Raw genomic sequence first — 27,080 nt, forward strand, 5'->3', positions numbered from 1 at the left:
TTCAGTGGGCACTTTAGCTTTAATCCTGAACTCTTCATGAGAGAATGCTGGAATAAATACAAATAGTGGGCGGGGGCAAGGAAGTTCCAATGAGAGGAAGGGCTCCCATCAGAGCTGATTTTGCAGGCCTTCCGGGAGTGGGAACCAGTCCACATTCAGAGCTCACACCTGCCCTGTTTTAACTTTCTGAGATGGTACTTGGTGAGAAAGAAAAGAGTACCCATTTCCTCATTCCACAAAATGTTTTCTCCATTTAGCATTACTTTCCAGAATGTTGTTAGGAGCCTGAGTTTTAGGGGCTGACTCTAAGTGAGGACCGTGACTGAGTGTTGGAAACTGCAGTGGGGATGGGGGGAGGGGGGTGGAGTTGCCTTAAATCAAATTTAATTAGATCATCTTTCGAATTTGGAAGCTTCAACTCCATTTTACAGACACAACAGCAGCAGCTGTGAAGGTATTAAGTCTATCATGTGAATCGGGAAATTTAAAAGGTATATACTTTAAAAGAAAAATACAAATGACTATTATCTTTTATCATTTCCTTGAAGTCCCTGGGTGGTTCAAATAGTTGACGTGATTGGCTGCTAACTGACAAGGCTTGAGGTTCCAGTCTACCTAGAGGTGAACAGCAGGTGGAAAAAAGACCTGGCGATCCAAAAATTCAGCTGTTGAGAACCATGTAGAGGAGAGTTTCCAGTCAGACACACAAGGGGTCACCAAATGCTGGAACTGACTCGACAGCAAATGGTTCGACTTTGTGGTTTCATCTCCTGAATCACTGTACGGCTCAGGGTCCATGGAATGAGCCCAAACCCAAGTTAATTCTGATGCCAAGCGATCCTAGAAGGTACACAACTGCCCCCTAGGGTTTCCAAGACCCGGATCTTTGGGAAACAGACTGCCCGTAGCTTTTGCCTGTGGAATGGCTTTCAGTTAGCACCAGAGCACTTAACCACAAGCCACCAGGGATTCTTTTTCTATGGATGTCGGTAGGCATTATAAAAGAGAACTAATGGCACTCTATATAAAATAATGAGCATAATTTAATTGAAGCTCGACAGGGAGAGAACAGTAGCAACTGGATAAAAGACAAGTAAGTACTTCAAAGTCTTCAAGTTAGAGAAATCTTCTAATGATTAAAACGTTTCTGGCCACCAGAGATTTGAGGACTCCCTGGGTAAAGGAATGTCGAGGAACTGCTCTTCTGGAAAGAGAATATGTTCTAATTACATGCATAATTCATTAGCACACTCAGTGTCTAAGACTCGTGTCATCTGGCATGGTCTCAGATGAACTAGTATAAAAACAGTGAGAACATAATTTTACACTTGCCAAAAAAATAAACTGCTTTAACTATTTACAATAGCAAAAAGATGGAGACAGCCTAAGTGCCCATCAATGGAAGAATGGATAAACAAACTGTGGTACATACACACAATGGAATACGATGCTACCTTGAAGAATAACAAGGAAGCTGCAAGCCACCGCATAACATGGGTGATCCTTGAGGACATTATGCTGAGTGAAATTAGTCACTGCATAGGACCATTACTGTAAAAGCTTAAGAAAAATTACCCACACTAAAAGGGGGTAAAAAGATCTTTGTTGGTTACCAGGGTGTAGGGGGTGGGACGAGGGGAAGGTGGAACACAGGGTAGAGAATACACACATGACAGTTTGGGTGTTGGGGGCGGTGATACACAAGAAGGGGGAGAGAAATAGAAGAACATCATTTAGGGAGGTTTACATGGGCTAACTGGGACAGAGGTAAATAGTGATGTATGTTGTGATACATGGATTGAGGCATACTTTGAATGGGTCAAAGAGGGGAAATAATGTTAAGATGCTTGACTAACTTATGAATCTTGGTTTCCCTTGCCTACTATTATAAAATAGACACTTGAGGGGGAAAGAAAGGATAGCCAGAAACATCACTATAGAAAAGCTTGTTAGCCTGTCTTCAGCCTATAACTGATTGGAATACCTAAAATGGGGCTAGAACTTGCCCAGTGAACGAGGCTTCCTGTGGAGCCTTTGCATTGCATAAGACCATAGGTGGAATCCTGATCCCCATCCAGAATCTTCTGAGGTGGGAAATTTCCACTTGAAAAGATAAGCAGACCAGCCTTGAGCAGCTAGAGGAACAGAAGATACTTCTTAAAAGACCAGCAGGAAAAATAAAAAATAACGTCAGTCTGATTGACTACTACAAGAGCAAGCAAGTTGTTCATAGGGCGCCATCAAGGCAAACAATCAAGTCCCCTCAAGGCAAACCCCCTTCCAACACTGAAACTCAAAAGTAATAGACGAGCAGGCATGTAATTTTGCAGGTGACCACGTTGGTCTACCAATAAGAGGAAGTGTGTGTGTGTGCGGTGGGGGGGAAGGGCAACAATGAAGCTGTGGTCTAAGTCCGACCACACTCAATAGACTCCTGTCAACCTGGGTGCCCAGCAGTATAGCGAGACCTGGGGGCTTCTGAGCCCATGGACAGTAACACAGTCACAGAGGGCTGGAGCTGAGAGTGACGCGTCCAGTTGATGTGAAGTGAGGGGAGATGCACAAGAAAGCCCATACTTGCAGACAGTATCCATTTGACCTGGCTTCAATGGATGGACGGTCAGAACGCAATGAGAGAAAAAAAAAAAAGGAAAAAAAAAGAGTAATTCACTAGAAAATGATGAACTTGACCTATACTTATGGCTGTAGTAGCTTAAAAGAGGAAACGAATCTTTACAACAAGGATCATTCCCACACCCTCTGTACATAGGGTTGACAGGGATGGGCAACTTAGACATTGGCTACCTATAATGGGGAGAGGGGCAACAAAGGCACAAAGTGACTGGCTTACAAGCTTTCAAGAGGGAACCTAGTTTCAGAGGGTGAGGGGGAAGGTAGAATCTCCACTGAGTGGTTTCCAACCTGTCTAGACAGGACTGGTGAAAGGAGATGGGGATAGCACTCATGTGGCACAATAGTGAGTAATTGCTATCAGGACTGGAGGGTTGGAAATGTAAAGGTAGACATTTTGTAACAAAAGGACGGGAGTGGTTGATCTTGCAGTCCAGGAGCAGAGGACCCTGAGACCATCAAGGTATAAGAGCCAAGTGCAGGACCCTACCTAGAGAAGCCGTTGACGCCAGAGCTGGAGGCATACACAATGACGTGGAGAGACTGAGCGGCTGGGGAACTCTATACTCAAGGAGGGAGAGGGGCTGTGTGCTGACGGCCAAAGGGCAGGCTTGTGGGATATACCCTTTGGGTGTTTGAATGGTTATATATTCCTGAGTGCTTCGGTGTATGTACATCCACCCCCTCAAAAAAACCAGAGGGATTGGACGCAAATGCTGTTTAATGATGACACATGGAGGGGATTGAGATCATTGCAATGAAGTGAAATACGATAGGATGAATGTAAAGCTGATGCTTTCCCATGTAAGCTATCACTCAATTCGCAATAAAAACTAATTTAAAAAAATTTAACTGACATAAGTGATCACCTCACATCTCTGCATCAATCCAGGGTGTTAGTTGGAGTCCTGGTGTGGTACCATAAGATAAGGCACCTCAAGGTTGATTTGAACTGCAAGATCAGCAGTTCAAACTCACCAGCAGTCTCAGAAATCCTATACAGGGTTGCTATGAGTCAGAACCGACTTTACGGCACGCAATGACAACAACATCTTAAGTTTTCTAGTGCTGCTGTAACACAAATAGCACAAGTGTGAGTGGTTTAAGAAACAAAATATTCTCTCTCAGTTCAACAGGCTAGACGTCTGGACTCAGAGAGCCAGCTCTGGAGATGGGTCCTTATCTCCTTCCAGCAGCTGGGGCTCCAACATTGTGTGGAGATTTCCCTGGGTCTTAGTATCAATCTTACTCTGGATGTAGGAGCTTCCCAGTGCAGGAACCCCAGGTCCAAAGGACGGATTCCACTCCCAACTCTTCCTTCTTGCCCACAGCAGGTCCTTCTCTTAATCTCTTCTAAGATAAGAGGTGTTACAGGCCACAACCTTGGTTAACTCCCTGACATTTGATCAGGGTGGTGATGGGGTTAAGGTTGGTGTATTAAGGGTGCTCTGTAGGATAAGTACTGAACTCATAGCCACAGTGTCAGTGGTTCAAGCCCACTAGCTGCTGCTCGGGAGAAAGAGGCTTTCTGCTACTGTAAAGATTCACAACCTGGGAAGCAAATTGACTGTGCTTAACAGTAACATGCCACCCCTAACCCTCATTGTTTTAGCTCATCAGTTCACGTCATGGGAGATCCTCACATAACTGCCATACCACTGACAGTCATGGTCCCATCCATCCCAGTCCACTAGTAATAATTGTAAAGTGCTGTTGAGTCGATTCTGACCCATAGTGACCCTGTATAGGGTTTCCAAGGAGCAGCTGGTGAACTTGAACCATTGACCTTGCAGTTCAAATGGCTTTGCAGTCCAGTGCATTAACCCACAGCGACACACCAGGATTCCCCACTAGTAATTTAGGCCACATATATTGTATCTGTTAATCTGTTCATCTTTTGGTATCATTTTAGGACATAGCTGATTTTTAATTATTTTCTCTTGTCCCAGAGTTGCTCAATGTTGGCTGGGACTTATTATAAGTCCTGCATTTTGCTACTGGAAAACCAAAGTTGGGAAGTTGGTTTGTAGGTTGGTGGTTTATTGCTCTCTGATAGAGCAATGAGGGGTTCACTGGCTAGATCACAGCATGATTCGGTTTTTATTTGGGGGATGAAGGGTTGAAAAAGATTAAACAGAATGAAAGGCAAGGTTTTTTCTCCTAGCTAATGATGAACTGATGAGTGGTTCAAGCTCACCAGCTGCTCCTCAGAAACCCTATATAGGGTCGCTATGGGTCAGAATCGACTTGACGGCACTTTAACAATAACAATGATGAAATGAGTCCTGGTTTGGTGCTCTAGGATAATCACTGGACTGTTAACCTAAGTGTTCGCAGTTCAAACCCACCAACCATTCTCAAACTCCCCATCGAGGATCACTGAGTCTGAACCAACTTGATGGTACTTGAGGCTAAGAGAAGTCGACGGTAGGCCAACAGTTAGTTGTTAGTAGATAAAAAGTTACCACCAAGGTAAGAAATGACTCTTCTCTGTACCTAATGTATGTATGATAATGTGGTGGCTCCATATAATAAGCACTGGACTGTGAACCACAAGGTTAGCAGTTACAGCCCACCAGCTACTCTGTGGGAGAAAGATGAGGCTTTTTCTGCTCCTGTAAAGATTTACAGCCTCGGAAACCCTATCCAGGGTCGCTGAGTTGGAATGGACTTGATGGCACTTCACAACAATGTATGTATGCCATAGCTGGATGATGAAGAAAAATGAAGAGCTGAGAGCTTTGAATTACGGTGTTGGTGAATACTGAATATACCATGGATGGCCAGAAGAACAAGTATGTGCTGGAAGAAGTACAGGCAGAACGCTGCTTAGGAGGGAGGATGGTGGCGTTTCATTTCACACACTTTGGACATGTCATCAGGAAGAACCAGTCCCTAGGAAAAGGACTCCAAGCTTGGCAAAGTATGTTGTTGTTGTGAGGTGCCCTCGAGTCGGTTCTGACTCATAGCGACCCTGTATAGGGTTTCCAATGAGTAACTGGTGGGTTTGAACTGACGACCTTGTTATTAGCAGTCCCGTTCCCACCCTACAGTGTCACACCAGGAGTCTTGGTAAAGTATAGGATCAGCCAAGAAGAGGATGACCCTGGATGAAATGAAGTGACACAGTGGCTGTAAGAAGGAACTTCACCACAGCGACAGTTTTAAGAACGGCGCAGGACGAGCCGGTGTTCTACTATGTTAGACACAGGGTCTCTGTGAGTCGGAACTAACTCGCCGACACTAACAACAATAACGTATAATCATGCTTTTAACAGAAATTTAACCAGGAAGCTTTTAACAGCTTTTTTGGGAGAAGGGAGGAGTCTGAATGTTTTGTTGAAGCATTAATTAACCATCCAGGCCACTGAGCTGTGGTGACCCCATATGAGTCAGGGTTTTCAAAGCTGTGACCTTTCAGGCCTGTTTTCCAAGTTGCCTCTAAGTGGGTTGGAACTGCCAACCTTTCTGATAGTAGTTGACCAGGGATTCCATTATTTTTTCTTTGCTAAAAGTATGCACGTCTATTGCAGAAAATGTAAAGAAAAAAAAAAGAAAGAAAGAAAGAAAGGAAAGTCTATAACCCAGGATAATCACACCGAATAGCTTATCTTCCCTTCTGAATTTTTTAAATGCACACACAAAAATAACCACCATATACCTTTCAAATGAAAGCTGACATTTATTCACTGGCAAACACTCAGGGAGAGCAGCAGAGCAGGTTGAGTGTTACGGCACCAGTTTTTAGAAGCGAGCTGGGGGCTAAGGGACCCAAACTGCCAGGACAGCCCCTGGGAACTTGGATGAGCCTGTGGTATTGCAGGTACCACACATCTTTACTTTCCATTTCACTCAATACACAAGCCCAGCAGAGCAGAGCTGACACCTGTGTGTATGGGGGTGAGGAAGGTAAGGGGGGCAGTGACGAGGGGAAGGTCAAGGCAACACTTGCTAGTTCTGCCTGGAACCCGAAAGCAGACTCCTTTACAGAGCCCAAGGCTCTCAGCTTCCTCTCAAAATTAGGGTCCATCTTGTAGACTGGTTATGGGGCTTCTGATGTGGTCTTCCACACCAGACAACGTTCAACAAGCTGTGTGAAAAGCAGAGTGGGTCTGCTTAGTCTTCCTAAGGGCCCAGAGTCATTGTGCGACTCCATGACAACCAGATCTGGTCAGAACGTTGAACAGTTATTAGTCTTCAAACAAATACACAATGGCACAAATCCATCTCTTCCTATCAGAACATTAAAGCCATTTCAGTGCACTTCCCAGAGTCCGCTGTCAGCTGTTGCACCAAACCAGCCTGCTCAACCAAAGCAGGACAGGGCCATGATTCCGAATTAAGTTTGGGGCCCTCTCAGGTACTGCCAATGACCTTCCCAGTAGGAAGAAATCTTGTTCTTAGGACATTTTGTTCCACTTCACGTAATTAAACCTGAGGGTGTTCTAAAGAGCTGAACACCGCTTTTAGCTTGTCATCATCTACGACATGGCACATTGGTGGACTACTCATCATCTATGACATGGCACATTGGTGGACTACTATTGCTCTTGGTGACTATGGGTCACCCAAGAATTAAGGAACAGAAAACAGATGGAGGGCACCAGAATTCACTCGTGCAGAGCAGACAAGAAGGGATATGGAGGACAAGAATGAGAACCCAGTACCCATATGGTTCTCAGCATTATACACTCTGGAGAAGATGCTACTTCCTGGCCTCCAGGAAATAGGTACAGTAAGGCAGAGTGAAACACTTAACAAAAGTGTTACTCAACAGTCAACATGCTCACACAATGTAAAGAAGGTCAGAGTTCGGGCTTAAGCTAGTCCCTGAGTATCCTTAATAACACCCTCGGGAAAACAGGGCGATGAGAACTTTAGCTTCCCAGTATTACAAGTCAAATCCTTTGACATCTCGAGGTGGTAGTGATTCTAAAGTTTAATATATTACATATACTATAGAAATAAGACTGCAATCGAAAGGAAAGGTCTTACTGTTTTAGGAGGAGGGTGGTTATGCTTTAGTACTCTGATTAGTGGCTTTCTGACAATAAAATATAGTGGATCAAACGCCCAAGAAAGTACAACAAAGAGGTATACTAATGAATAAAATAGCTGCAACATGCCGTAGACACTTCTGGTGTAACATTTCTGAAAACCAAGGAACATGTAGATTCCCAAGAAGACAAAATGGTATCAGAGATTTGTAACAGGAAGAAAGGGCGACCTCTGTACATTCTCGGTGGATCTGACATTTTGCCACGCTATTCCGGTTTGGCCATTATCACTGACAACAGGGCAAGGAAAGGCACTGCTGGCTCCAGACAGTCTCTGTTTAAACAAGTCAGGGGATGCTATACTCCTGCATCAGTACTTCGGGGCTGAAAGCCCTCCCTCCGAAGGCTACCCATGTCGAAGCGGGTAGAGACCTCACAGCGCACTAATAATGTGTCATCCTTAATGAAGGTTCGTTGTCTTAGGGCTTCCAGGTGCATAAAAGTCACATAACCAAAGCCCTTCGGGTTCCGGGGGATTGTGGGTCGCTGGAAGGCAAGCAACTCTGGCTTGGCATCCATGATCTCTTCATGATTCTGCCTTACAGGTGCATCAGACTGATCTAGAATTGTAAGGCGTATTGTCCCCTGAAAGGGCCAAGGCAGGTGGCTGTCATACTCTCCTTGCATTGTGTGGACAAAGAGGGAGATGTAGTTTGCACAGCGCTGAGCACTTGGTAACTGGAGGTGCAGGCGCATGCAGAATTTGTAACCGGGTTTGCCAGTGTAGAATCCGGGACTGTGTATAACAACAGGTCTCTCCTCCTCTTGGGATTTCAAGTGCATCCCAAAGTTGCCAATCTTCCAGAGGTAAATCCCATTGCACTGTTTTGCTTCCACATCTGCAACTTTGTCCTCAAGGGTTCGAATAGTCCGTTTGAGCTCACCTACATACATGCTCTGAGTCTCCATCTTAGCAGTCAGCTCCCGGATTTGATGGTCTTGTCTTACAAGGCGACCCTCTAACTGCTGAATGGTTTCTTGGAAATTCTGGACCTCTGAATTACACCCAGAGGAAACTTGGGACACAGAGGCAGTATCATACGGAAGCACGTAACACTGAGGCCTGGGCGATAAAGCAAGGCTTAAGTTTTGAACAGCCTGGGCCAACATTCTCATGTGCAACTGGGTGTTCTCTTGCAGGTGGCGGGCCAGGTGGTTCCTCTGCATCTACAAATCAAGCACAAGCCTTAGGTCGGGAGAAGACACCGTGCAGACTAGGAAGGGTTCTGGCCAGGCCAAAGAGGGTTTCCACGTAACGTCACCCCTTCCCTCAATCTCCTAACCCCTCCCTTTGCCCTCAACAGATTCTCAATCCCGAGATGATCCTGCGTCTATGTTCACTGAAAGCCTGAGGCTATCTGACGAGCACGCTCTCGGTTTTTACTCGGACAGAATACCCGACAAAAATAGCAGTAATCTCTACCCCTCTTCTCTTCAGGCTCATAGAAAAGATGCTCTTTTGTCCAGGGTGGATGCTTTACCTGTGCTCTAAATGGCACGCACGCATCCCTGTGACTCCCCAGGCTTTACAACACCTGCTGCCACTGAGTTGATTCCAACCCTTCTCTGGTTAATACCAATTTCTCTCTCTTCGTTCTATAGCTAAGTGTAGTCTACCTGCACAATCCCCGATGCCTCATCTGTTATACAAAACCGATTGCAAGCTGGAATCGTTTCAGACTGTACTCTAAGGTCGTCAATACTTTTGTAACAGTTAGAAGGAAAACGCCGTATGTTATGCAAATAATGCATGCACTATATGGGTTTTTGCCAATCGTAACCCCCACCCCCATTTCCTACATGCTATGTACGTTATGAAATCCTGGTGTGGCACTGTAGGATAAGCACTAGACCACAAAGTCAGTTTAAAGTGTAAGGTGGCGGTTCAAATCTACCAGTCACTCCTCAGAAACCTTATACAGGATGGGGTGGGGTCACTATGAGTCGGAACTTGCACTTTACAACAACATGGACATTATACGCATATTCATGATATGTAAAAGCATGCTATTTATGTGGGTGTGTTGTGAAAACACATGGTATGTCATGATTTAACAATTTTCTTATAACAGCAACTTGGGTATAGACGAGAAAAATAGAAAAAATAGATGATCGGAAGGAAAGTTACGCTTTATCTTGCCTAATTATCATTAACACTTTGATATATTTCCTTCACGTCTTTTCCCCCATGCACACTCGATACATAATTCTCCCACAAAACGCTATCACATGCTATACCATTTTGCTCATTTTATTCTTTAAACTATTAAATGCTTACTGTGAAGTCAGAAAAGAGGTACAATGGAGAAAGTGAAGTATAATCCCATTTAGACAAGACGACTTCCATGATCGATCCAGACACCTGAGACGACCCATCACTAGCCTTCAAATACATTTCTGAGACCTCAACAGTGCACTCTCCCTGCCTGGTTTAAATGGGCCTAACACTTTTCACTTCTGGCTCCTTCCCTTGGTCTAGCTCCCCATCCTGTATGCACTCAATCACAGCTTCAATGACGACCAGGAGTGAACGGCTCCTCCAGATCATTAGTTTGAGTTCCAACTTCAATTCTGAGTTTAAAAGCAGGTATACAACAAGACATAACAGCCACTTCCCCCAGAGTGTTCTACAACTGGAGGAACCTGCACCTACAACTCAACACCATTCATCCTGAACTCATTCTTTTCCACATCCCCCTCCAACCAGTTCCTCTTCCAGAAACCAAGAGTTACTCTAGACTCCTCCCTCATCTTCAGCCACCCTCTCTAGAAGTCACAAGCTCCTCTTGTAATCTGTACCGACTGCTGGATCGCTAGGCTTACCATTACCACTGTAATCCATACTCTCCCCATTCGGGGCCTTGGTGTTTCAACAGGTTCAGCTACGGTCTGCCTCTAGCCAGCCCACACCTTCCGCACTGCTTCCGGGGGGGGGGGGGGGGCTGGTTGTCTCACATTCAACATGTCTTCTTTCTCGGCTGTCTTCCCTCCCTCATCTTCTTGGACAACTCTTTTCTGTGTACCAAGACTCAGCCGAAACATCCTGCTTTGCCATGGCTGCCCGACTGCTTTAGGAGCTGCCTGTTCTTCTGTGCACAGCATCCACAACTCTCTGGATTACACAACCTGTCATGCTGTGTCCTAAGAACTGACATTCTTGCTGGTATTCTCCATTATAAGATGCAATGGAATAGTCATGATCCATATTTGAAATGAAAGGAAAACACCCTTACCTTGTCATGGCAACCAAAAGCACTGAATGCACACGGGATCGGGGCCATAGGGCAGTCTAGATCATAATGATTAGACATCTGGAAGCCAAAACAAAGGGTGAAGAACGTTAGCCCCTGCATATCAAATTCTGGTTTGATGAGCTCAGATTGAAAGGTTCACATTTCATTTAAAGGACTATACTGTCTACAGCGGCCTTTGGAGCTGCAACGAAAACCAGGCAGCCCACAAAGACTAAAAAACTTACTTTCAAAAGTGACAGAGAAAGGAAATGTCAACATCTTACAGCAGCCATCCCCCCACTCCACAAAACCACTACTCAAAGCTCAGTTCAAGAAAATGAATTGGTTCCTATTGCTGAGCACTGCCACCCTCTAGTGGCACTTAAGACAAACAGCACCTTCTCAAAACCTTTGGATCTCTCAAAACCTTCTGAGGACAACTGAAAACTGGAACTCTTAATTGTGTGGGAGCATGAGGCCATTGAATAAAGAGCAGTCAGCTGCATGTGCTGAAGGTTACTGACAGCAGCTAGTACTCTGCTCATGGTCACCTTTCACTATTCTCACCTGTTTGTTACCCAGGGCATGACGGCTACCCCGGGAAGGTTCAGGTAGTACACGACACATTAATAAAAGTTCTACAGACAAATAAGCCTCAGGCTTTGAGCTGGGCAATCTAAAACAATTCCTTAGGGAATTGTTACATTACACGGAATCGTAGTCTTTGAAAGTGGTGTCAAATTCCCTTCAAATATATAGTTTGGCAAGTCATAAGAGATTCCAAGCAGAAAGAATCCAAGAGCTCATTTAATCCTATTTTCCAGGAGGAAACTGATATACTGAGAGGAATAGCAAAATTCTTTTGTAAAGGATCACCTGGTGAATACACTTGGCTTTGAGGTCCTATCACCGTCTCAGTCCTCAAGTCTACCACTGGGGTGCAGAAGCAGCCAGAAACAACACATAAATACATAAGCATGGTTGTGCTCTAGCAACACTTGAATAAACACAAACCACTTTAACGTCAACAACTCAGAGGCATGAAGTACATGTATAATGCTGTGCAACCACCACCTCTAAGTAGCGCCACAATATTTCCATCATTTCAAAATCAAAGTCCTACACTCTGTAGGTAGCTTCTCCTCTCTCCAAGTCCAGTCAGCGGCCATCACCACCCCGGGTTCTGTCTGTAAGGACTGATGGATGTGGGATTATTTGCGTAAGTGAAGTCCTTCTTTCACTCAGCACTGGAGGAACATTCACATTGTAACATACATCAGATAATGTTGCACTGTATACATACTAATTTATTTACCAATTCCTCTGTTGAGGAGACATTTGGGTCATTTCTACGCTGGCTACTGTGAACACTGCTATGAACACAGGTGCACATGTGACTGCTGCAGTGTCTGCTTTCATTCCTCTCAGGTATGTGGCAGGGAATGGAAACGTGGGATCCAATAAAATTTTATTTACAAAAACAAGTGGCGGGCTGCAGTTGGTTAGAGCCCTTTGCAGATTCCAGATTCAGAGTTAGCACTCTCTCGTGTGAGAGAGATCAGAGAGCTAAGCCAGTGGCATCGCCAGGATGAAAAAGCCTACATCTTCTGGGTCTCAGCCTAGAGCTTTTTCCTAGACTATTGTCTTTGCTGGGTTGGAAACGTGCTGCATGGTTTTCTTTAAATATTCAAACAGAGCACATAGGAAAAGCAAGGAGGTGGGGCTTCAAAAGGAAAACATTTAACACCTTCAAAATTAAGGTTTTGTCTGCTGGGTAAAAACTAAGGGACTCTAACAGACAAATGGAAAAGTTTAGTTGAGAGACAGGTTTTGCGTCTCTTTATTAAAATAAGCGATGATAATCTCTGGGTTTGCAAACTTCATGGGTGTATTAATACTGAGTGACTAATTTTCATATTTTGTGGGTGAGCACCCCAAATGTCAGAAGATAGCAATTAGATGAGATGGAATTTTCCTTTCTCTATTAATAATCAAAGGAGCCCTAATGGCACAGTAGTTAAGTGCACGTCTGCCAACCAAAAGATTGGTGGTTCACATCCACCAGCTGTTCTGCAGAACAATAGGCAGGTTGCTTCTGTAAAGATTAACAGCCTTGGGAATCCTTTGGAGAAATTCTGCTCTGTCCTATAGAGTTGCTATGGGTTGGCATTTGGCTCAACAGCAATGGGTTTGGAGTTTAGTATAAATAATCAAAACTTACAGTTTGCTATTAGAATTCTACTTGCGATAATACCCAACCAGTGGCTTACAGGAGAGCCTACAGATCCTGGAATTCTCAAAGCCTCCCAACACCACACCTCAGGGGCTACCGGAAACATCCTACTACAGAACAGACTTGTTTTCTCCTATTTCAATATTACTCTTCAGCTGGTCTCGGGGCTCCTATGACCCTCACTTCAAACACAGTAACACCTACTTCCTAAAAATTTTCTCTTTGTAAATGGAGACCCTTACTTTCAATCATTTCCATCTTAAAATACCTTCTTTAGTTGGAACTTATGTGAATATATAAAGCCATGGGGATTACGATGGTTAATGCCTAAGAATTTCAGTTTTTCAAAAGGATGGACCATTTTGTTCTTTCTGAGAGAATTCCTAAATTATAATCATGTGTACTAAAAATTTTGCTCAGTTCTAACAGTTTTCCCCACTAATACTCACTTTACCTGTACTGATTTAATATTTCAATGTACAAAAACAAATGCACTTCTTTAAGATACTCATGGAGATAGTAATTCAGGAAAAAGACACCACTGTACCTGTTCTCTGATGAGCATGGTATTGCAGTATTCACAGATGACGTTTGCCAAAGGACACTTCTGGTCATGGAGCTAAATTTTATTAGAGAAATACAAGAAGAGTCTGAGAAAAATCAAAAATAAAAGTAAAAATAGCCATAAAAAAAAAAAAAAAAAAGTTTTTCACTAAAAACAAATTCAGGACATCAATATGTATAAAAAGCACAAATGAAAATACTATATAAAGGCTAATTTCCTTTGCCAATATAGTAATGAGATTCATGCAGCCTTCTGGCTGGCTCTTTAATAAAAATACGGCAGCATGAAAGAAAGCCTTTGAACCACTTCCTGTAACTAGTGTGGACATTGTTTGCTAACAGCGTAATTCTCCAAAGGCACTTGCTGTTGTTGTTAAGTGCCGTCGAGTTGGTTCCGACCCATAGCGGCCCTGTATAGGGTTTCCGAGGAGCTGCTGGTGAGCTTGAACTGCCAACCTTGCTGTTCAAATGGCTTTGCAGTCTGACGCATTAATCTGCAGCGCCACACCATTGTCCCCAAATTCCCAGGAGCAGCAGTGTTGTGATTTCATTAGGACTCGTACCAGAAGGGGTGATGAACAAGAGCATTATTAGGGTGTGAGGCACTGGTGGCCAAGATCTCATATACCCCAGCTCTTCTAGACCACAGCGACTTCAGAGTTCAATTGATAATTCAAAAAAAATTATAATAATTAGCTATCCAAGTCATCAAGCACTCATCTCATTTACTGAGGTCTGGAAAGGACAAGCTGATCTACTCTAATTATGATTCAGACTTCTTTACATCGTGGGACTCTGACACTAACAAGTATAATAAATTTGATCTCATATTAGAAAAAAATTACCATTATAAATTTATAAGTAGTGGTAATAAAAGAATATAACTTACATGCAAGTTCTTTTAGTAGAGGACACAGGACGGGGACTGAGCAGCTAAGAGCTCAGTACCAGCCAAGTGAAGCACAGTATTAATGTAAAATTACTTACTCTCTCTGTATCTCAGTGTCTAAGGAGCTGTGGTAACATGGTGGTTACAAATCAGGCTGCTAACCTCAGGGTCAGCAGTTCGAAACTACCTGCTATTCCGCGGGTGAAAGATAAGGCTTTCTGCTCCCGTAAAGATTTACAGCCTCAGAAACGCTATGAGTCGGAACCGACTCCATGGCACATAACAACAACATTTCAGTGTCTGAATGGAAAAACTTTTCTATCATAATGCTGCTGCCAGACTGCAGATAATACAACATACACATTGACAAGCATATGCTTTCTAAGCGGATAGCTCAATGAGTTCTCACAAAGGGAAGATGCATTGCTGGGTTTATTTTATGCTAGGAGTTCTAACAGCCTGCTCTCTTTTTCAAGACAATTCTGTACTACAAGTCGTATGCAGTCATTATTCTCCTTGTCTTTAATCTAAGACTGGTCATGAAAAGTACAATAAGAAAGGAGACAGCATATGCCTTTCTAATAGCTTCGGTTATTTGGAGAGCTACAGGAGTAGTAAGAAGTCTTACATGCAAATAAAATGCTTACACTGATCGACTACCCTGCTTAAAGAACCTTCTCTTCCCTAAAAATCAATTTTCCCAAAACTGATAATGATGGCCACATACCATACTATTACTATCCCCTCACAGATTTATTTAAAGATTTTTTTTTTAATTATTGTGAATTGAGTGAAGGGTTATAGTCAGGATCATCAGTTTAACATTCAAGAAATCGTATGCTTGTTTTGTTTCATCTCAATGAGTGCAGTCCCCTCCATGCAATAGCATGCTTCATCCCACACAGACTCTTGCAAACTCATATATTTGGGGGGTACATATATACATGTATATATCCATACACACACATATATATATATGCACACACACACACATACGTGCATATATGTATCTGTACATATACATCTATATTCCAGTCTCCCTCTCATACTATTCAACTTGTGTCTCGGTCCTTGTAGCTACACACAGAACACTGTTGTTCCAAGATTGTGTACATATCACTATTTGCCTCTATCTCCTGTAGCCCTTGAATACTTCTCTGTCTTCATCATTCTTCAGCCAACTTCTCTCTTCTTAGATATTGACCTCCCCACTTCTTGTCTGTGTGTGTATATATATATATATAGATAGCTTTTTTTAAAAAAAAAACATATTTAAATACTAGAATGAACAAATCCAAGTTAGTACATGCCTCTTTATCTTCAAATGCCATCAGTGCAACACAGTTCTTACAGGAAACCTGTCTCCTTGGACAATCCTTGATAATGTGAACTTTAAGATGGCATTTTTCGAAGGAACGTTGGCACTGGGGACAATCCACAAGAGCAAACTCACAATGTGCCTGATGATCCTATAATAAAGAAAAAATAATCAGTTTTGGCCAATACTGAAGAAGTCTCCTAAATGTAGTCTCATTTAAGAATGTTCTTTTTACAGAATTAGCTCTTTTTAATGTTCTTTTTATAAAAGCATCGACTTAGTTGAGTACACAAACCAAAACCAGAACCAAAAGACATTGGTGCCAAATTGATTCTGATTCACGGTGCCCTCACAGAACAGAGCAGGACTGTATCCTTAGGGCTTCCCACACTAGAAATCTTTCTGGAAGCAGACTGTCTCATCTTTCTCCTGTGGGGTGACTGGTAAGTTTGAACCACTGACTTTTCAGTGAGAAGCCCAACACATAATCTACTGCATCATCAGTGCCCAGAGCACAGAACAATTTGTAATACAAAGGCCTTTATAAATTCTTTCCTATGAGCATGAGCACTGTGATTTGAATGTCTGCACAAAGAATGTGGATTTATCAGTTCATGTGTCTCGTTAGGAGGAGAGAGTTGAGAAGAAGTCTCACTTCCTGATTATCGATTTAGCTGTATACCCAAAGGGCCACTCCTCCTTTCGTCATCCTAGATACAGAAGAGTAAGCGGCACTTCTGTCTTAAACTTTAGCTTCAAGTTGAACACCATTGTTGGTAAGTGCCGTCGAGTCTTCTGACTCATAGCGACACTGTGTAGGGTTTCTGAGGAGCGGCCGGTGAGTTTGAACCGCCAATCTTGCAGTTCAAGCCGACCTTGAGGCCGAGTGCTTTTATTCTGATGATGCTACACCAGGTCAATATTTAATTTCAGGTTGACAATCACCACACTAAGAATGGACTTAATTCAATTTAAAAGCAAACTTTTTCATTATCAGATTGCTTCTGGCATTCTCAAGCAGTAAGAGGACTGCACTTCGCTGATAATAAAATACACAATTTAGAAAAAGAGTGAGTAAAAAATCTAATGAGGCTACTTGAGAGGTTACCTGGGGACTGCCAGTCCCAAATGACTGCGTGGGGTTACACTGTGGCACTGGTGTGACTGCAGTTAGTGTTCTCCTATAGAACACTGGTTCTGGACATTACCAGGCCAGTCTTCCGATGGGCCTGTGTATGGGTTTGAACCACACACCTTTCAGTTAGTAGTCACATGCCTAACCATTTGTGCCACCCAGGGACTGCAGACGGATGGACACAAAAGCACAGAAATTGCCTGAGTACATATGAAGGGCTAGGCAACAGCTCTAATACCTCGAGATGCCTTAGTTCCATTTTGTGCGAACAACCTGCATTTGGACACTTCACCATCAGAGACAGAATCTCTCGCTTTGCAAAGTTATCAGGAAAAAGTTGATTTTCCAGGAGTATTTCATTGTCAACTGGACATTTGTGACCTGCATCCCTAAAGAAACAAATAAAATGCAGTTAGTTTTAAATACACATTTACTTACATTAGAAAAATGATGCAAATTCAAAGCATCACGTAGAAATCTTACATTTATCACTTGCTAAGGAAGAACAATTTCACACATTGCATTATTGACCAGGATCACCAAAATACAATAGGCCGAAGAGAAATGAGTCCGACTAGGACTTCGGTGGTTTCCTATCAGAAGTTATGGGATTTTTGATTGATGACCAGATTCCAACCAAAGCAAATGAGAAAAATTAATTGACTATTTTGACTGGCATAAAGGTAAGTGAAAGTTGAGGCTGCTGACTCATGGCGAGTCCCTGTGATCAATTCTGGGTGGCACTGCTTTCCAGAAGCACGTCTCCAGGCCCATCTCCCTGGAAAGCTGTTCAGCATCACAGCAGCACACGAGTTTCCACTGAGACACGTGCTGGCTGCGCATCAGGTACACACGCACTGGCTGGGGGAATTCTAACACTGAGCCCTCCCACAAGTAAACGTTTAGGGTGGAAATTCTGGTAGCCTCTGTTCTGTCGACAGCTACACAATAAACTTGTGAGATGGAACTACGCATGTCATCATTACAACGCGTCTCTCGAGTGAACAGCTCACCCTAAGTGAAAATGGTAAGCCCCTGATCAGTAGCCTTCATGAGAGCACTCTGAAAGGTTTACTCTCAAACAGTAGCAACAACACTCGGACTGATGGACAGCAAAGGAGGTTCCCTTATTTGCATGTCCAAGGTACTATGTCAAAGGGAGTTAAAGGAGCACTGCCACCTGCCTCAAAGCTGTTTATTCCGTCTTCCATGGGTGTCTCCATCTTTGCTCATAAATTATGGGCTGTCAGGCAGGCCCAGATGCAGCAGTCTCAGACACTTCCTGAACGCCTCCCATGTGAGTCAGCAGCACTAGCTGCTTGTTACGAGAAAGGGGGCTGAGAAGGGCTCTATCCTCAACTGGATTGTAATCAGTACAGGTGAGAGAGACGGTGAGGCTTGCCGGGGCCTCTCTCAAGCTGCATAATGTTATTCCTACACTCACCGGCAAATGCCAACTCTTTTCTGAAACGCACAGAAAGCTGTAAATAAATTCTGTGAAGTATGAACCCAAACTTGAGCAATGCAAGTTTAAGAGAAAATACAAAGAGCCTTACAAGGTGAGCTGAATGCCGTTATCCACGGCATTCGTAATCGCTACAAATAGAATTGGCTGGAGATGAACTGTGACACACACACACCCCCCCCCCCACTAATGATCATTGTTGTTGTATGCCATCAAGTTGACTCCGACCCACAGTGACCCTGTATACGGTTTCCGAGGAGTAGCTGGTGAGTGTGAACTGCTGACCTTGCGGTTCAAAGCGACTTTGCAGTCTCGAGCATTAGCCCACAGCGCCACACCAGGGCTCCACTAATGACCATAACCGATGAAAAGTCATATAGCAGCTCCCTAAGAACATCGGAGCCAAAGCAAGTGGCCATTCTAGCTTAGAGGGGACAGAAAAAAAAGGTCCAGGCTATCTGTATGTGGGTTTCACTTCCTTCTCAGACCACTGTCCTACTACTCCATGAAACGCTTGCTATTAAAAACCTGCTCAAGATTAGCCATCTTCCTAAATACAGACAATACATGGTAAACACTGTACATCTCTGGCAACAGGGAAACCAAACATCCACAATACGGTGGTTGCCATTCTGAGCTAAATATAAGGACTTTCAAAAAGTTTGTGGAAAATGGATTTAAGAGATAAAGTATTTTTCCATGAACTTTTTGAAGTCCTCAAAACAACTTAAGTAAAAAATAAAAGTCATTGTCAACAGAGGAAAAGCTGAGGGCAACGCTGCTCTGATGTGGGGCTCGCACCGGAGTGACTTCGCCTCAGAGATACTTGGCAACACCACAAACACTTCTGGTGGTCACAGCAGGGGTGGGGGGCTGGAAGTGATGCTGCTGGACAGAGGTCAGGGACATGGATCAATATCTTACTACGCACAGGACATCTCTCACGATGAATTCTCCAGCTCAAAATCTTTATAGTGACAAGTCTAAGAAACCCTATATTACACAGACGGTTCCAATTCTTCACTGGGTAACACACTGTCTCCCCAAATTGAAACAAGAGACATGTTCCTTCATCATTTATGTCAGGTTCCAAGCAAGCATGGATGTAATTAACCTAAATTAAAGTTTTATAGAAAAGTTCACAAAATTTTTTTTAAGATAAAAGCTCGTAGTGGTTACGAACCGGGCTGCGAACCTTAAGGTCAGCGGTTCGAAACTACCAGCCACTCTGCGGGAGAAAGATGAGGCTTTCTACTCCCGTAAGGATTTACACCCTCGGAAACCCTGTACAGGGTCGCTATGGGTCGGAACCGACTCGACGGCACTTAACAACAACAACAAAGTTGAAACTAATAAACAGATGAACTTAATCTACTTAGGATTTATTTCATTAATTCATTTTTGTTGTTGTTGTTAAGTGTTGTCAAGTCAGTTCTGACTTACAGCAACTCAGTATAGGGTTTTTCAGGAGCAGCTGGTGGGTTTGAACTACTGACCTTATCAGTTAGTTCAGAGCTCACCCTACAGTGCCACACCAGGACTCCACTTTTTAAAGAACATAAAATTCCCCTACTTTGTTTTGTGCCCTACTTACTATTTGTTATCTCAAAACCCACTGCCATCGAGTTGATTCTGACTCAAAGGAACCCCTATATAGGGTTTCTTGGAGCATAGTGGCTCCATAGGATACGCACTGGACTGTTAACCACAAGGTTGGCAGTTCGAGCTCACCAGTCACTTTGTTGGAAGATGATGAGGCTTTCTGTTTCTGCAAAAATTTATAACCTTGGAAACCTATACAGGGTAGCTATGAGTTGGGACAGAGTCAAAGTCACTTAACAACAACATACTGTATTTCTGAGACTATAAATCTTTAGTGGAGCAGAAAACCTCATCTTTCTCCCACAGAGCAGCTACTGGACTTGAACCACCCACCCTCCAGTTAGTTAGCAAGCAGTCCAAGAATTAATGCACTGCACCACCAGGGGTCCTGTAGAACTTCTTAGCTAAAACTGTTTCTAACTCTTTACTATAGTAAAACATTACTCTTTCTTAGGAGATGAAGTTGAACCCTTTGTGGAAATCCCATGTACCTTCATTCCGTTAAAGCTACTAACTGATTGAGCAGCTACTATGTGTCAGGCACTGTTCACAGTATTTGGAACTATTAAGGAGTAAAACAGACCTAAGCCCTTGCTCTTCAAGAGCTTACTTACAATGAAATGAACAGACAATACACAGACATATTATCTAGTGTTTTAAAAAGTGAAAATTAATTAGGAAAAATGAAAAGTAGTTTGCTGACACCAGGAATGTTGGAGGGGGTGGAGGCACACAGTAATATGAGCAGGAAGAGGTGAGATCTGGGCCATGCTTGAGGGAATTAAGAGTCAGCAAAGCAACTGGTTTCAACAAGAGTGTTCCAAGAAAAGGGAACAGCTAAAGTCAAGGCCCCAAGGCAAGAGTATGCGTGGCATGTTCCAGAAAGATGGTCAGGAAACGAATCATGGCCCTTCGGCTTGCATTCCCAGATGACCTTACTGGTTTTGCCAGGCTCACTGTGGCTGCTGTATCGTGAACAGAGTGGAAAAAGACAAGAGCAGCAGCAGAAGCCTGTTGGAATAATCTAAGTGAGAGCTGACTGTGGTCCAGAAGAGGGTGGTAGCAGGGGAGGCAGTAAGAAGGGATCAGATTGTGTGTATTACTGACAGCAGAGCAGTCATGAATACTTCCTACTTCAAAGTACGTCTGCTCCTCACTGGACCATCTCGTGATCCAACACCTTGCATTTACAACAACTTTGAAACAATTCTCTGGCAGCATTTCTGATGGTTGGGGCCCCAGGCGGCTGACTGGCTGCAGGATACCTACTCCTATTCGTCCACAACCTCTCCACTGGAGTGACAGTGAAACCATTCAAGGTCACAGGTGGGCTGGGGTAGGTCAGCCAGGACCTGAGGGGGGCGGGAGGCTGGTGGGGGAAGGCAGGAAGATGGGAAGAGGCAATGGGGTGGCACAGGGCTGGGACGGATGGAGAATGAGTAGGGTTTCCATCAAAGGCAGACAATGAGAAGAGGTGGACAGAGGACAAGTGGGGTCCCCACCCAGGATGGGCAGTGGAAGGTAGCAGACAGGGGACGACACTCAACCTCTGCCACCATTACCCTGAGCCACCATGGGCTCCGAGGTAGTGGGGAAAAGAGCCTGCTGCACGGATCACCTTCCAGGATACCTCAGGGGCACCTGACAGGTTAGTGGGGGCAGAACGGGCACAGGCCCTGACTGGTACACAGCACTGATTCCACACCACCTCACCACGTCCACAGTGAGGAGTGGGTCTAGTGCGGCTGTAGCTCAGACTCCGCCACCACCTAGCCAGCTTTCACTGTGTGCGGACCTGGCAGTAGTAGCCCAGGTACACTTAGATTCTTTGTGGAAAGTACAGAAACGCGGCCCTCGTCTGCAGGGGGCGTGCTCTTCCTGTGCCCACCTACCTTATGGACTTGGTGATGCACGCTTTGCAGAACCTGTGGCCACACGGTGTCTGCACTGCTTCCCGTAATGCCATCAGGCAGATGGGGCATTCGTACTTGCTTTCCAGGGGTGGGTCGAACTCCACGTCATAGCCCTGGAGCTCTTCCACAAAGGAGCTGGAGAGGTTCCTCGTGCTGCCGCTGCCGCTGACACTGTCGTCTTTGGCGGCAGCGCCACAGGAGCTGGCCATGGCAGCACAACAGTCGCTGTCCGGCTGGCTGGACCCACAGCTGCTTTCACAGTTGAGCAGACTCATAATTAACTTGCTTCTCAATTGCTCTGAAGAAATAGGAAGGAAAAAAATGCCTCAGTGTACACATCGCTGCTGTCAAGTCCCACATGACCCAGGTGTGCTCCAGAGGGGTGTTTGAAGCTCTGATCTTTCTTTCACCAGGCCTGTCTTCTGAGGCAACTCTGGGTGGGTCCAAACTGCCAATCTTCTGGTTAGTGGTCAGTTGCATATGTACGCCACCCAGGGATTACTAGCATAGTTAGTAGTCTACTACATGCATACACTCATCAACTAAAAGGGGGGCTACAGATATGCTATATCTTGATAAGCTATAAGCAACATAACACCGAGAATGTTATAAATAAGACCGTTTATCTAGGCAACCTTTTATCTGGCAGCTACGTACATTAGCTGTGTTCATGTTATTAGAGAAAACTTTTAAAGTCTTTTGAACTTGACTTCACAAAATTATTATTTTATAATTGTTGTTGTAGCCTGCCGTCGAGTCAGTTCTGACCCAAAGCAACCCTGTATAGAGTTTCCAAGGAGAAGCTGGAGAGTTTGAACCGCTGACCTTGTGACTCAAACAGACTTTGCAGTCCAGTGCATTAACCCACAGCGCCACAGTAATCTATTTCTTATCTTCACCAATTTTTAATACCTACCATCCTCTTTGCAAAGCACCTGGAACACACAGAGAAGCCTGGGTCCTTCAAGGAGTTTGCCACCTAGTAGAAAGATAGAATATAAAGTTTAAAGAAGCACTTTAATTATAATACAATTGAAATTCATCTATACCATAATTATGTGCTTAAATATCAATTTCCTGCAACTAAAGTCAGGAGTTTAATTGTCATTTACATAACCTTAGTACCTAGCACAAGAGCTTCCACGCAGTGCCACCAGGTGTCATGGAGTCTACTCCGACTCATGGTAACCTCATGTGTGTCAGAGTAAACTGCACTCCAAGTGATTTTTAATGGCTGTTTTTTGGGGAAGTAGATTGCCAGGCCTTTCTTCTGAGGTACCTCTTGGTAACCTTTCAGTTAGCACATTAACTGTTAGCAACACCCCCCTTTCACTTAACAGGTGTTGATGAAGCATTGACTGAGGAACTTAACCATGTTATTAAAGTTCCTTCAAGAAATCTGAGCTGAAGAAAGCAGTTCACGGACAGCAGTGCTAAAAAGAGCAATGAACCAGGAGCCCAGTGACCATACATGACTGGCAGATGTATGGTTTGGGGCAAGTTTCCCTGCCAGAGCTCAGATTCTGTTCTATACTTCCAAGTGTTTAGTGCTATGATGTGGGAAGAACCAAGCTGCGAGAAGTATATTTTTATACCCTTCTGTCTTCCAGTCCAGTCAGGTGACTATGGTTCATTATTAATGAATGGAAAAACAAGAGGTTTTGTTTGCCTATGGAAAACACTGGTTTTCGGGGGGGGGGGGGGGAAGGGGGGAGAAATGCCTTCATATTCTAAACTATGATGGTATTTACAGGTGGGAAGTTACTGTCCGAGCGAAAGCTCACATTACCAGATCTCTATTTTAGATAATTACCATTCAGGAAAATTTCTAATATGTGCCAGACACAGTTGTAGAAACAGAATGTCGGCTCCTCAGTCATCAGAGGTAAACTATTATCCAGGCCCGCTTCATTTTCATAGACGAGGCTGTCTGCTCTTGTTAGAAGCCCTATATCGGTCACTCTGATTTGGAACTGATGGCAGTGGGTTTGGGTGGCTGCCAAGTTGCCAAAATAGAGGGTAAGACAGGAGTCCTCCTCCTTCCACCACTACAGATACCTCTGAATTCTCTTCCGAATATTTTCGCTGCATACCATTTGTGGAAAGTAGCTGTGCTGGGAAGTGGGTCTGGAGGCCCATGTGACTGTGACTCCTTTTTCCATCACTTGCTGCGTGACCCTGTGTGAGGTGGGCTTATGCTTCACTTTCCTCTTGTGTAAAATGGGGGGAACAGTAGAATGCACCCCAGCTACTGAGAGAACTAAATTATTATGTGCAGCCTTACATATGATTTCACTTAACAGCTCCAACATTCCCACACGTTACAAAAGTGTAAACTATGGAGTCCAGAAAGGTTAAGTAACTAGGATTACCCAATTAGTTAATCATAGAGCTGCGAACCGAATTTCAGTCTCCTGGACCCCAGAGGCTGTGTACCTTGTACCATGCCGTTTGTCTCTGTATATTTTCATGGATTTGCTATTAAGTTGCACTTAAATTTCCTTTATTTTTATCGTACTAGATGCAGCTGCTGATCATCTTTTCTAATAAATATGAATTGTTCCATGTTACTATGCTGGTGGGCTCTAACTGCCAACCTTGTGGTTTGCAGTCCAGTGCTTATCCGACAGAACTACCAAGCTGCCCTCTTAAAACTGTTGTTGTTAAAGTGTTGTCAAGTTGGTTCAGATTCATAGAGACCGTCTATAGGGTTTCCGAGGAGTGGCTGGTGGATTTGAACTGCCGACCATGTGGTTAGCAATTCAGTGCTTATCCTACAGCACCAAAGACAGTGTACAGTATTAGTTGACTACAAAGAGAAAAATAAACTGCAAACAAGATTCTGAGTGCTAGTCAACATATCTATGCTTTTTCTTTCCACTGGCAAATTACACTCCCCCCCTTACTTTTAAGGGCTGCAATGACTTCAGGTATAGATTGCTTTTCTAATTAAGAACAGGGAAGCACTATTTTAATTAATTAACAGTAAAAGTGCATGGAATCAGCTAGAGGAAGGAGTGGAAGTGGGCTGGCATCCAGGCAGAAAGGATCATTCTTTTGCATTTTCTTATAGTGCTACAAAAGCAGACTTAGGCCACCCAAAGGTGAAAATAAATGAGTGACTATGTTGTCTACCTTTCAAATGAAGCTTTGTTACGGTCCCTTTTCTATGAGGCTTTCTGCTCCCATAAAGATTTACAGCCTCAGAAACACTGTTCAGGGACACTATGGGTCAGAATCCATTCGACAGCACTTAACAACAACAGGTTTTAACAGAAAGGATGAAACAAACTTGCAATCTTTCCTCACCTTGTAGACTAAGAGCTTCTGGATTCAAGCCCCTGTGTAGTTGTGCATCTAGCGTGACAAGCACTGCCTTAGTTAAATCTTGTGGGCTGCAACTATTCCCAACTTATTTTGACAAAATGAATGAGTATCAAAAATAGCCTCCTCATAAATCATGGCTTAATCCACCCATCAGCTTCAGAGTATAATCATCACCTTGAGGGTGTGCTGTGAGGTTTTGCGGGGGTGGGAAGAGCAGGCATTACACAAGGATCAACTGATGTGAACCTGAAAAATGTGTCAAGCTAAGGAAATCAATGAGTTGGGAAGTCAACTGAAACTCATACATGGCTAAACATGCAACTCAGATAAAGCAAACTATGTCAACCAAAATACCAGACACTCATTACCTTTAATTTGCTACTAGCTTTAGAAACTGGAACTCCTAACCAAGTCCTTAAAATCAGTTCCTGAAATGTAAAGACCTGCAGACATGTGCATCGGCCAACAGATGCTACAAAATGATTTCACTGAATGCCTTGAGTCCAAGGTATTCAATCATTCCCCCTCCTGGGCACTGTTTAGGGGTTCTGGTGTGGCGCTGTAGGATAAGCATTGAACTGATAACTGGTTGAAACCTATCAGTCACTCCTCGGAAACCATATACAGGGTGCTATGAGTTGAAAGCAACTTCAAGGCACTTAATGATGCCGACTCAATAGGACCTAACAACGATAGTAACAAGCATTATTTGATCGCCTTCAGGTGGCAAGGATTTGAACGTCTTTCAAAGTGATCCAAAAGGTCAAAACTTTATCCGCATCATATGTTTAAACTCATCACAGAAAAGACTTGGTTACAACGCTGGACTCTCATGATGTCTCTGGTAGCGTAGTGGCTACGAATCAGGCTGCGAACTGCAGGTCAGCAGCTCAAAACTACCAGCTGCTCCGCAGGAGAAAGATGAGGCTTTCTGCTCCTGTAAAGATTTACAGCCTCGAAAATCCTGTACAGGGTCGCTATGAGTCGGAACCGACTCCACGGCACACAGCCACCACCACCACCATAGTACATGCAGGTTGAAAGTGATGGGATCCTTATACCTACCAGATGAGTAATAAGCGCCTGAAAAACATTTCTTCCTCGATTCACAAAAGAGGCCCCACTGTCCTTACTCCCCCAACTAAAAAATCAGAAAAACCTCTAGCTTCTAGGAGCCACAGCAGAATGGCTTAAATACCAGTGACCAGCTTCGAAAGGCCCAGCACTTGGTATTTCCTTAAAGTTTTTCTTGTTTTCCATAGCTTTTTGGTGAAAGTTATCTGCTTTCCCCAGAAAAGAAACATGCAAATAATATTCATCCAAGCTACTAATACTTTAGGTGCTTTCTGTTCATATTCAAGACGTTCCTAACTCTCAGCTGGAGTTCCCCTCCAGCCAAATACTAGGAACAGCAGCTTTATCTGCCCGACGTCTGGAACAATCGCTACCAATACCGCTCGCAGGGGCGGGGGAGGAAACATTCGTGTCATTTGAAACTTTTTTTTGGAACTTATTGCATGGGACTTCAATCGCGTTCGACAGCCCCAAAATAGATTTCCCATGATAGTGACAAAGGGAGTCAGTGGGAACTTGAAAGGGATTTTCTTAGAAGCTGGTAATAGCTCTCAAGGACGGGAAAACCCACGAGGCAGTTTCCTTTTCTGGGAAGGGGAATAGGAGGGTGAAGGGAGGCAGGGCTGGGCAAACTCGGCG

General features: G+C 43.9%; 1 protein-coding gene across 1 annotated transcript; it reads right to left on the minus strand.

The window, feature by feature from the left end:
• Positions 1 to 7,985: 7,985 nt before the first annotated feature.
• On the minus strand, positions 7,986 to 22,315 carry TRAF6 (TNF receptor-associated factor 6, E3 ubiquitin protein ligase). Its single transcript, XM_006864899.1, has 6 exons — positions 22,020 to 22,315; positions 17,299 to 17,449; positions 15,918 to 16,076; positions 13,702 to 13,773; positions 10,922 to 10,999; positions 7,986 to 8,855 (listed from the first exon to the last, which is right to left on the minus strand). Exons 1-6 carry the CDS (start codon positions 22,313 to 22,315, stop codon positions 7,986 to 7,988), a joined length of 1,626 nt encoding a protein of 541 aa, XP_006864961.1.
• Positions 22,316 to 27,080: the final 4,765 nt, after the last annotated feature.

Source organism: Chrysochloris asiatica, unplaced genomic scaffold (assembly GCF_000296735.1).
Source record: "Chrysochloris asiatica unplaced genomic scaffold, ChrAsi1.0 scaffold00072, whole genome shotgun sequence".
Classification (NCBI taxonomy): domain Eukaryota; kingdom Metazoa; phylum Chordata; class Mammalia; order Afrosoricida; family Chrysochloridae; genus Chrysochloris; species Chrysochloris asiatica.